General features: G+C 42.0%; 1 protein-coding gene across 6 annotated transcripts in view; it reads left to right on the forward strand.

Moving 5' to 3' along the window:
• The window catches only part of rpp40 (ribonuclease P/MRP 40 subunit), a 73,730-nt gene extending 69,111 nt beyond the window's left edge, over positions 1–4,619 (forward strand). For all 6 annotated transcript variants that reach the window (XM_070879798.1, XM_070879791.1, XM_070879792.1 and 3 more), the window contains exon 8: positions 4,215–4,619. In XM_070879798.1, the coding sequence (XP_070735899.1) occupies positions 4,215–4,413 (199 nt within the window). In that variant the 3' untranslated portion in view covers positions 4,414–4,619. The remainder of the gene's footprint in view (positions 1–4,214) is intronic.
• The last annotated feature ends 7,152 nt before the right edge of the window (positions 4,620–11,771 follow it).

Here is an 11,771-nt window from a genome sequence, read left to right on the forward strand (position 1 = left end):
CTTGCTTACCGATTGGCATGTCGTACACCGACTCATGATGTACTCTATATCTTTATCAAGACCTGACCACCATAAATAACTGCGTGCAAAACTCTTGGTCAAGCACATTCCCAGGTGCTGGTCATGGAGGTCTGCTAATAACTTGGACCTAAATTTATTTGGTATAACCACTCTTGCACCCCACATGATACAATCTTTATCGACTGATAATTCATTCCTTCGAATGAAGAATGGATGAAAATCTTTGTTACCTGGTTTGGCCATCCATTTGCAATATACTCATACACCTTTGACATCACTGGGTAACGTTTGGTTGCTCGACCAATCTTTTCAGCTGTGACTGGCAGTTCATCAATGTATGAAAAATAAAACACTTCTTCCCTATCCGGTGTAACTTGCAGTGGGGAAGGCAATCTAGACATTGCATCAGTATTACTGTGATCAGCTGATCGTCTGTATTCAATATCATATGTATATGCTGACAAAATCAAAGTCCATCTCTGCATTCGGGCTGCAGCTAATGTTGGAACTGGGGACTTTGGATGGAGGATTGCTGTCAGGAGTTTATGGTCTGTAATGATGGTAAACTTATGACCATACAAGTACTTGTGGAACTTCTTGACCCCAAAAATCAATGCAAAAGCTTCCCTTTCAATTTGTACATAATTACTCTCTCTGGCACTGAGAGTGCGTGAAGCAAAAGTAATTGGTCTCTCCTCCCCACTACTTGATACATGAGAGATCACTGCTCCAACTCCATATGGAGAGGCATCACATGCTAGCTTAATCTCCTTAGATATGTCATAGTGAACTAACATGGTGCTCTCTACCAATTTGCTTTTACACTCCTTGAATGTTGTATCGCATTCTTTTGATCACTTCCAATGAACCTGCTTTTTCAATAGTTCATTCAGTGGATGTAATACTGTAGCCAAATTTGGTAGGAACTTCCCATAATAGTTTAAAAGACCCAAGAATGAACGAAGTTCAGTGACATTCCTGGGAGTGGGTGCATTTCTAATTGCATCCAATTTTTCCATGGTTGGTTGTAAACCATCTTTGTCTACTCTGTACCCTAAGTACTCCACTGAGTTTTTAAATAACTCACACTTACGAGCAGACACTCGTACTCTGTGCTTCTCTAGCCGTTTGAGGACTTCATTCAATATTTTATTATGAATTTGCCTATTTGGTGCTGAAATTACGATGTCATCCAAATCACATACTACCCCTTCAATACTTTGCAAAATCTGATTCATCACCCCTTGGAATATAGCAGGGGTGGAAGACACTCCAAATGGTAGCCTATTAAATTGATATAGGCCTAGATAAGTATTTATAGTCAAGCATGACTTGGACTCCTCATCTAGTTCAAGCTGTAAGTAGGCATTAGTAAGATCCAGTTTTGAGAAAATCTGACCACCTGTCAGTGTTGTGAACAAATCTTCTATATTCGTCAATGTATTGGGGACATTACCCTCTAGAACCTGGTTTACGGTTACTTTATAATCACCACACAATCTTACCTTACCATCGGACTACAACAATGGGTGTAGCCCAATTACATCGCTCTGTCTTACAAACAATGTTCTCAGTCTCTAGTCTTTTGAGTTCTTGTTCAACTTTCTCCTTGAGTGCATATGGTATGGAACGTGACTTGTAGTAAACCGATCTAGCATCCTTCTGTACCCTGACACTCACCTTGAAGCCTTGGATCGGACTGCCCGTTTCGCAGAACACCTTCGGATACTTCTTGATAACATCATCCGTTGATACAAATCTCGCTTCCACACAGAAAATCTCACTCCAATCCAGCTTCAGTGATCTCAACCAATTTCTTCCTAGTAAGGCAGGCTTGTCTCCTTTCACTACTATTAGAGGCAAGTTCTGAAATTGATCCTTGTATTTCACCATTACGGTGATACGATCTACCACAGGAATTTTCTCTCCAGAGTAGCCTCGCAGCTCTATCTTGGATTTCTCCAATGGGAAATCATGCATTTTGTAGAGGTATAGCGACTCCGGTACCACACTCATGGATGCACCCATGTCGATTTCCATCGGTATCTTGAATCCCGCAATATCTATGTGGATTTTGATGCTTTCCGAATCGCTGTCCATTAACCTCGTGCTCCTCATGACATGTAACTCTTTAACATCTCCTCATCCTGTTGTTGTTCTTCCATGCTATGTAGTCTCTGGAAATTTCTACTCATAGCTTTGAATGCTGGACTCATAGCTTTAAAAGCTGGTTTACCCTTCAGTCAGCATGCCTTCGCAAGATGCCCAGTCTTTCTGCAGAAGAAACACTCTGCCTTCACGTATGGACAACTTTGAGCAACGTGTTGTCCCAGGCACCTATAGCATAACTTCAACGCTCTGTTAGAATTTCCAGTTTCTGAGACTTTGGGCCCTCACCATCTTTTACTTTGAACCTGCAGGCGATTTACCTCGGTTGACTGACGACCGTAATTATTATGAAATTCTCGGGAATATTGTTCGGCCATGCTCATCGACCTCGCTGTCTGACGAGCTCAAAAGTCAAGTCATCCATCGTCAATAACTTTCTTCTGATCGCATCATTTTACACCCCATAAATAAAATGATCCGCAATGCTCGGTTTTGAAAGTTTCCAAAATTATAGTGAATAGATAGCTTTTTTAAAGCTACGATATAATCACTGATACTTTCATCAGCCTTTTGATTTCGTATCTCGAAACGATAGCTTTCAGCAATTTCTAATGGTTTGGAGTTATAGTGCTGCTCCAGCTTCGTTAAAATCTCTAAGCGTTGTGTCCTTTGGCTCGTCGGGCGCAAGCAGATTTACCAGAGTTTCATACAATGCCGGTCCAACTTCCGAAGAAGATAGCTCGCTTCCGTTCCAATATCGCCTGATTCTGGACTGCATTCTCTGGAACTTCGATTATGTTATTTGCAGTGAAATACATTTCTAGCCGATCCACATACGCTTTAAAACGTTCACGGTCATGTCTATATTCACTCAAGTGTCCCATTACACCTGCGGGTGCTGCCATTTTAATCTCTAGCTGTTCACACAGTGTGCTGTATTTTACCTCTGATTTTGTAGCTTTTTCCAAAAACAGAAGCTTCCAAGGTCTCTCTGTCGGCTGGTTGAATCCTTCACCAATAAAATTTCAGCTTTAAATCATTCAAAAAATCCTATCTCATTGCCAAATGGGATATAGTCACAGTTCAGGACTGGAGCATCGGGTCCTTTATTGAAACACCTGTGAACTCTCGTGGAAGCAAGTCATCCTCGTTCAAGGGACCGCCTATGATGATGATGATGATGATAAATTTTATTCTGTAGTGAAAACAAATGCTTTAGTAATAGGACTTGAAACCAGTGCAGGTTTCTCAGCACGCAGGGTTATTAATATATGCATTATTTTGGTAGTTTTTGCAATAGGTAATTATCCATAAATTGGTCAGTCTTGTGCTGGAGGTTGGAAATTCTTGTACATGAGTGCCGTTTGTCTTCTACAGTGAATGAGCCAGTTGGTAACAGTATTGCTCTGCTCAAAAATGGCGTATTGACCATTGGGCTATGCTTCATCTCGTAGCTTGGCTGAACAGTGATCAGATATTTCCTCCCCAACAACGGCCACTGAAGCAGTAACAAATCTGTAACCATGCTTTCAAGATAGGCATATCAGCACATCTGCTACTAATAACAGCTCAAAATAAGGTTCCCAAAATAATTTCACTGTTTATTGAAAGTAGACGGGTACCTGACAGTTATACAAGTGTGTATGTTTGATACATTGCCATCAAGCAAATGATGATTTAATAAGTTTTTACCTTGAAGTTTAAAAAAAAATTAACGTGCTCTATTTAGATCATTAATACCCATATTCCCTACATTGACATGTGATGTATCTTTGAACCCAATATTGCAATAAAAATGTTTTAATGTATTTTATACTTGTGACCTACCTTTTAAATTTCATTTGATTTTAATTCCTGTTGGTTGGCTTTGTATTCATTTTATCAGGGAGATGTTGTAGCTTTAGTTGTTCTAAAGTGAATTGTTGATGGTAATTGGGCTCAGAATTGTTACCAAGACTTCATTGCATTTCTGACTCATGGCTTGTACTTGTTCAAAATTATAATTCTTCATGACTCTACTTACTGTGTTACAGTTGTAATCTGATACTTGCTATGGCATTTATCGCAGACTTTTTTTTTTCCAGAGTCTATTTTGAGGAACCCAAGTTGGCCCAGTGGGTTAGTATGACAGTCCATGGCTTTGCAGACAGCCCGGTTTCCTGGGGAGAAAGCGAACATGGGTATCACAAGGGAGGAGAGAACTTCTACAATTTTGTTCTGTTCAGTAACCAGGACTACTGGCTCCACATGGCTGTGGGGACACACAGTGGCTGTCCCCCATAGCATTATAACTGCCATCTATTTCCTTATACAAATTTAGGCCTTTTGTGGCATTGTGTCTGACATTTGTTAATTAAGAAATGCTTTGCTATAATTGATTTGTAAAACCACTTTATACCATGGATACAGAAAGACGTTCAACCGAGAAAAGACAAGCTGGTTTTAAATTCAGTTAGCAAGTTTATTAAAAATGTGTACCATTAAGATGACTAACCTAAATTCGAAGCATTTTTTTTGTTCACCATTTTCATTCCCTTCCCTATCACCACACCTTTTCATGAGCAAGCAGGCACCCAGACAACATGTTGGTGGACCTTTGCCACTACCATCCTACAGGTATGCTTGAATTTAAAAAGCTGCCTTCTCTCTCGCTTTGAGGAAGTGGTTAGCACCTCTGCCAAGCTCCTCTAGTTAGAAAATATATTACATAGGCAATTGCAGGCCGGAATGCATATTCTTTACTGTTTGGTGTTGCGTTTTAGTACTCCAACATTCTGTCTCCAAGCTGCTCTGCCAGCACCTTGCCATCAACAACAACAACTTGTATTTATATAGCGCTTATTTATATTATTTAACGTAGTGAAATGTCCAAAGCGCTTCACAGGCGTATTATGCGATAAAAATTTGACATCGAGCTGCATAAGTCTAAATTAACTCAGGTGACCCAAAGCTTGGTCAAAGAGGTAAGTTTTAAGGAATGTCTTGAAGGTGGAAAGAGAGGCAGAGAAGTTTAGGCAGGGAGTTCCAGAGCTTGGGGCCTATGCAGCAGAAGGCACGGCCACCAATGGTTGAGTGATTTATAATCAGGGTGCTCAGGAAAGCAGAATTAGAGGAGTGCAGACATCTTGGGAATTGTGTGGCTGGAGGAGTTTAGAGATGGGGAGGGGCGAGGCCATGGAGAGATTTGAAAATAAGGATGTCATTTTGAAATCGAGGCGTTGCTTAACCGGGAACCCGTCTGGGTCAGTGAGCACAGGGGTGATGGGTGAGTGTGATTTCAACAAAACTTGCATTTATATATTGTCTTTAATGCAGAAAACATGCCAACTGACTTTTTATTTAGAAGAGAGAAAAAAAGCTGATGAAAGGTATAAAGAAGAAGATGTTAGTGTGAGAAAGTGGTGAGGTGACGGAAAGCTCAACTGTAAAGATGTGCTTTGAGGAGGTTTGTAGGTGGAAAAAGATGTGGAGGCAAAGACTAACAGGAGGGATTTTCAGAGTGGGGCCAAGATGACTAAATTCTCTGTTGTCAATGGTGGACCAAAGGAACCAGAGGACACAGATTCAAGGTGATTGGCAAAAGAACCAAAGGCAATTTGAGAAAAAACTTTTTTGCACAGCGAATGGTTCGGATCTGGAATGCACTGCCTGGAAGGGTGGTGGAGGTTTGACTCCATCGTGGCTTCAAAAGGTAGTTGGATACGTACATGAAAAAAATTTGCAGGGGAAAGGGGGCGGGGGTGGGGGGGCGGCAGTTAGTGGGACTAGCTGAAGTACTCTTGCAGTGGGCACGGGCCAAATGGCCTCCTGTGCTGTAACCATTCTATGATTCAAAGGGGAAGGTAGCTCAACTGTGGCTAACAAGGGAAATTAGGGATAGTGTTAAATCCAAGGAAGAGGCATATAAATTGGCCAGAAAAAGCAGCAAACCCAAGGACTGGGAGAAACTTAGAGGAGGACAAAAGGTCTAATTAGGTGGGGGGAAATAAAGTATGAGAGGAAGCTTGCAGGGAACATAAAAACTGACTGCAAAAGCTTCTATAGATATGTGAAGAAAAAAAGATTAGTGAAGACCAACGTAGGTCCTTTGCAGTTGGAATCAGGTGAATTTATAATGTGGAACAAAGAAATGGCAGACCGATTGAACAAATACTTTGGATCTGTCTTCACTAAGGAAGACACATATAACCTTCCGGAAATACTAGGGGTTCAAGCGTCTAGTGAGAAGGAGGAACTGAAGGAAATCCTTATCAGTCAGGAAATTGTGTTAGGGAAATTGATGAGATTGAAAGCCAATAAATCCTCAGGGCCTGATAGGCTGCATCCCAGAGTACTTAAGGAAGTGGCCCTAGAAATAATGGATGCATTGGTGATCATTTTCCAACATTCTATTGACTCTGGATCAGTTCCTATGGACTGGAGGGTAGCTAATGTAACATCACTTTTTCAAAAAGGAGGGAGAGAGAAAAAATGGAATTATAGACTAGTTAACCTGACATCGGTGGTGGGGAAAATGTTGGAATCAATTATTAAAGATGAAATAGCAGCGCATTTGGAAAACAGTGACAGGATAGGTCCAAGTCAGCATGGATTTATGAAAGGGAAATCATGCTTGACAAATCTAAAAAAATTTTGAGGATGTAACTAGTAGAGTGGACAAGGGAGAACCAGTGGATGTGGTGTATTTGGACTTTCAAAAGGCTATTGACAAGGTCCCACATGAGATTAGTGTGCAAAATTAAAGCACTGGGGGTAATGTATTGACGTGGATAGAGAACTGGTTGGCAGACAGGAAGCAGAGAGTCGGAATAAATGGGTCCTTTTCAGAATGACAGGCAATGACCAGTGGGGTGCCGCAGGGTTCAGTGCTGGGACCCCAGCTATTTACAATATACATCAATGATTTAAATGAAAGAATTGAATGTAATATCTTCAAGTTTGCAGATGACATTAAGCTGGGTGGTGGTGTGAGCTGTGAGGAGGCTGCTAAGAGGCTGCAGGGTGACTTAGACAGGTTAGGTGAGTGGGCAAATGCATGGCAGATGCAGTATAATGTGGATAAATGTGAGGTTATCCACTTTGGTGGCAAAAACAGGAAGACAGAATATTATCTGAATGGTGACAGATTAGGAAAAGGGGAGGTGCAAAGAGACCTGGGTGTCATGGTACAGCAGTCATTGAAGTTTGGCATGCAGGTACAGCAGGCGGTGAAGAATGCAAATGGCATGTTGACCTTCATAGCTAGGGGATTTGAGTATAGGAGCAGGGAAGTCTTACTGCAATTATACAGAGCCTTGGTGAGGCCACACCTGGAATATTGTGTTCAGTTTTGGTCTCCTAGTCTGAGGAAGGACGTTCTTGCTATTGAGGGAGTACAGCGAAGGTTCACCAGATTGATTCCCGGGATGGCAGGACTGACATATGAGGAAAGACTGGATCAACTGGGCTTGTATCCACTGGAGTTTAGAAGAATGAGAGGGGATCTCATAGAAACATATAAAATTCTGACGGAATTGGACAGGTTAGAGACAAGAAGAATGTTCCCGTTGCTGAGGAGTTCCAGAACCAGGGGTCACAGTCTAAGGATAAGGGGTAAGCCATTTAGGACCGAGATGAGGAGAAACTTCTTCACTCAGAGAGTGGTCAACCTGTGGAATTCTCTACCGCAAAAAGTTATTGAGGCTAGTTCGTTAGATATATTCAAAAGGGAGTTATATATGGCCCTTACGGCCAAAGGGATCAAGGGGTATGGAGAGAAAGCAGGAAAGGGGTACTGAGGTTGAATGATCAGCCATGATCTTATTGAATGGTGGTGCAGGCTCGAAGGGCCGAATGGCCTGCTCCTGCACCTAATTTCTATGTTTCTATGTTGCAAAAATAGGGTGGGGCGAGGCCATGAGGCACTTGAGGATGAGGATTTAAAATGTAATATTTGGTGGTCAGGAAGCCAATGTAGCTCAGGAGTGATGGCAGTGGGAGGTAGTGCAGAGCAGGAAGAAGACAGCTGTGCTTTAGCCAAGTCTATGGAAGGAGAAGGATAGAGGACCAACAAGGAGAGTATTGGAGAAATCAAGTCCAGAGGTGACAAAGTTGTGGATACTAAGGTAGAAGTTGGTGATGGATAGGATGTGAGGGTTTGAAGTTTAGCTTGGGTCAAATATGATGCCAAAGTTTTGCAGACTGGTTCAACCTGAGCAGGTGACTGAGGTGTGGTGAAGAATGGAGTTAATGACAAGGGAATAAAAACAATGGCTGCGATTTTTCTGACCGTGACGGTGACGTTCGCGGCAGGTCCCGACTCCGCTGCTGGCTCCATCCTGGCTTCCGAAACAAATTTACCTTGGATTGGGTTTGTTAAGCCCGCCCAGTACATTTCCTGGACCGATTAGAGGACGCGGGTTTGGTGACCTCATTTGATGACGTGTCATCAGCCAATTTCCTTAAAGGGATTATGGCCAACTTTATTTGGACATTGGCTCCCAGTTAAGCAACGCTTCGATTTCCAAAGTCTAATCTTTATTTTCAAATCCTTCCATGGCCTCGCCCTTTCCTATCTCTGTAATCTTCTCCAGCCCCACAACGCCCCCCCACCACCCCCCCACCCTGCCGAGATGTCTGCATTCTCTAATTCTGCCCTCCTGAGCATCCCTGATTATAATTGTTCAACCATTGATGGCCGCGCCTTCTATTGCTTAGGCCCCAAGCTCTGGAACTCTCTACTTAAACCTCTCCGTCTCTCTACCTCCGGTTTCTCCTTTAAGATCTCATTAAGCCCTACCTCGGTTCACCTGCGTTAATTTCTACTTGTGTGGCTCAGTGTCAAATTTTTTAGCGCATAATACTCCTGTGAAGTGCCTTAGGATGTTTCACTATGTTAAAGGTGTGAAATAAATAAAAGTTGTTGATGCTCATGGTAGGGAGGAGAATAAAAAGGCCCATATTTCGCGGTAATAATAATGCTGAGGCTATCAGCGCTCACCGTTATTACAGGGTAAATTGGACAGCAACTTCTGGTGTCCGCACATGCGCAGTTAAACGCATAAATCCAGACGATGCTGTTCGAGATACTCTGCTCCTCCACATGGTAAGCTGTTGCAGTCCTCATCAATAGACTGTATTGAAATGACACCAACGGTGTGAACTTGCCCATTAGTTCCCAACTAAAGATGATTGAAAAAGTTAGAGCTGGTGCATTCAGGAGTAAGTGAGTTTTTAACTGCATGATAAGTTAATTACTGCTGAACAACTTCTCTGGATTGAAAAATTAAGTTTAAAAGTGTGCAGTCTCATTCCCTCAGAAGAAAATTAGTGTTGGAGATTTTTTTTTAAATATATATATTTTTAACTTTTTCTGACTCCCTTAATCCCATCTGTATTTCCCAATCATTATTTTGCTTTCTGGACATCATTTAAATCGAATTTATATTTCCTGTTTTATACTTCCTGGTTTGGACTTTGCGTGTCTCAGTGAGGCGTCTTCAATTTGAATGGCTGAATTGCCTCGCTGTTTCTTGGCCTGCTCACAGATGCCACAGATGGTGCCGCTCTGGAATAGACGCCGAATTAGAGCAAGTCTGCACTCTAAAGCCAGTCAAACGTCTGTGGGCAGCTGTCAACGAGGTGAGCAACAAACGCCGTTCCTTCGCCGTTGACCGCAAAATCTGGGCCATTGTTTTCCAACGACTGTTCACTGCATGTTATAATCGTTAAGAGTATTATGCTTCGATTGAAGTGTAGTCGTGAGCATCGTGTTTCCACTTAAGATCACAAAAATATAATTGCCGTGCCTTGCTCATGTCAGTCCGAGGCTGATTGGCCTGAGCTGACCCTCCAGTCAATTGGAGGTGCTGACTGTACATATCTGCATGTGTGGGTTGAATTCATCCACTTCTGATATTGTTGCTGTTAATGCAAATAATTGACTGTCAGCACCACCAATTTGCAGCCTGAGCCCTCTGCTGGATGATATTTCTAACATCCAGGATCACTCAGGTTAGTGAATTTAAAAAAAAACACCAATTAGTGGAGAGACTATTTGTTATACACCTATTAAGTGCTTTAACAGCCCTACTAATTGTTTATAAAAATGTCTGTAACCATTGAAATGGTTAAGAACATAAGAATTAGGAGCAGGAGTAGGCCATTCGCCCCCTTGAGCCTGCTCTGGCATTCCATAAGGTCATGGCTGATCTTCTACCTCAACTATCCCGATATTTCTTGATTCCCTTAATATTCAAAAATCTATTGCTCTGTCTTGAATATACTCAACGACTGAGCCTCCACATCTCTCTGTGGTAGAAAATTCCAACGATTCACTACCCTCTGAGTGAAAAAATTTCTGCTCATCTCAGTCCTAAATGGCCGACCCCTTATTCTGAGACTGTGACCCCTGGTTTTAGACTTCCCAGCCAGGAGAAACATTCTCCCTGTCATGCCTGTAAGAATTGTGTATATTTCAATGAGATCACCTTTCATTCTTCTAAACTATTGGTCTTGTCTACTTAATCTCTCCTCATAGGACAATTCCCCCATCCCAGGAATCAGTTTGGTGAACCTTCGTTGCACTCCTCTATGGGAAGTATATCCTTACTTAGGTAAGGAGACCAAAACTGTGCACAGTGCTCCAGGTGCCATCTCACCAGGGTTCTATATAATTGCATTAAGATCCCTTTACTCATACTCAAATCCTCTTGTAATAGGGAACAGGAGCGATTCTGGCTGCTACCCATACCAGGATATCACACTTCACTGACTCTGCTGTATTTGTATGCATGGATGATGTACTCGCTTGGCAGCAGCAAATATGCAAGGTGACAGTTTACACAAACACTAAGGGCCACTGACTTCAGTGCTTTGCAGCAGACAGGTTCGGTGACATTCAGAAAGTTGCAAGAGTGATTGCAATGGAAACTAATTTGTATTGTGTTGTATATTTTGTTAATGAGTAGGGTTAGAAGTATCCTGTCACTGTAGCATACCTTTGGGAGGGGGGGGAAGGAATGTAGATGTCATCTCAAAAGACAAGAGAAAAGTTGAACATTTATGAATTAATGAGACAATAAATTATGGGAATCTGCAGCATGAAGGAGCTGAGTATCTATGGGAATTTACATAGGATATACAGCCATTCGACCCAACCACTTCATGTCAGCGTTTATGCTCCACTCAAGGTTCTTCCCATCTTTTCTTATCTAACTCCATCAGCATAAGCCTCTATTTCCTTCTCCCTCATATGCTTTTCTAGCCTCCCCTTAAACGCATCGATACTATTCGCTTCAACCACTCCGTGTGGTAGCAAGTTCCACATTCTCACCACTTTCTGGGTAAAGAAATTCCTTCTGAATTCCGTATTGGATTTCTTGGTGACTATCTTGTATAGTTTTGCTCTTCCCCACAAGTGGAAACACTCAGTATCTACTCTTTCATAACCTTTCCTAATTTTAAAATTGGCCATGGTCAGCAAATCTTTTTGTTCCTGCCAGGCATTTGCACAATTATAAATGGCAACAAGGAACCATGTGAGCAGTTGCAAGACAGTAGGCTAAGCAGCATTTTACAAAATACATGCAAACCATCATCTCTTCCTTGTGGAACCTTTGTATTTTACCATTTGGCTAATTTTACAATGCTCACTGGAGTTG

The sequence above is a fragment of the Pristiophorus japonicus genome, chromosome 5 (genome assembly GCF_044704955.1).
Source record: "Pristiophorus japonicus isolate sPriJap1 chromosome 5, sPriJap1.hap1, whole genome shotgun sequence".
Taxonomy (NCBI): domain Eukaryota; kingdom Metazoa; phylum Chordata; class Chondrichthyes; family Pristiophoridae; genus Pristiophorus; species Pristiophorus japonicus.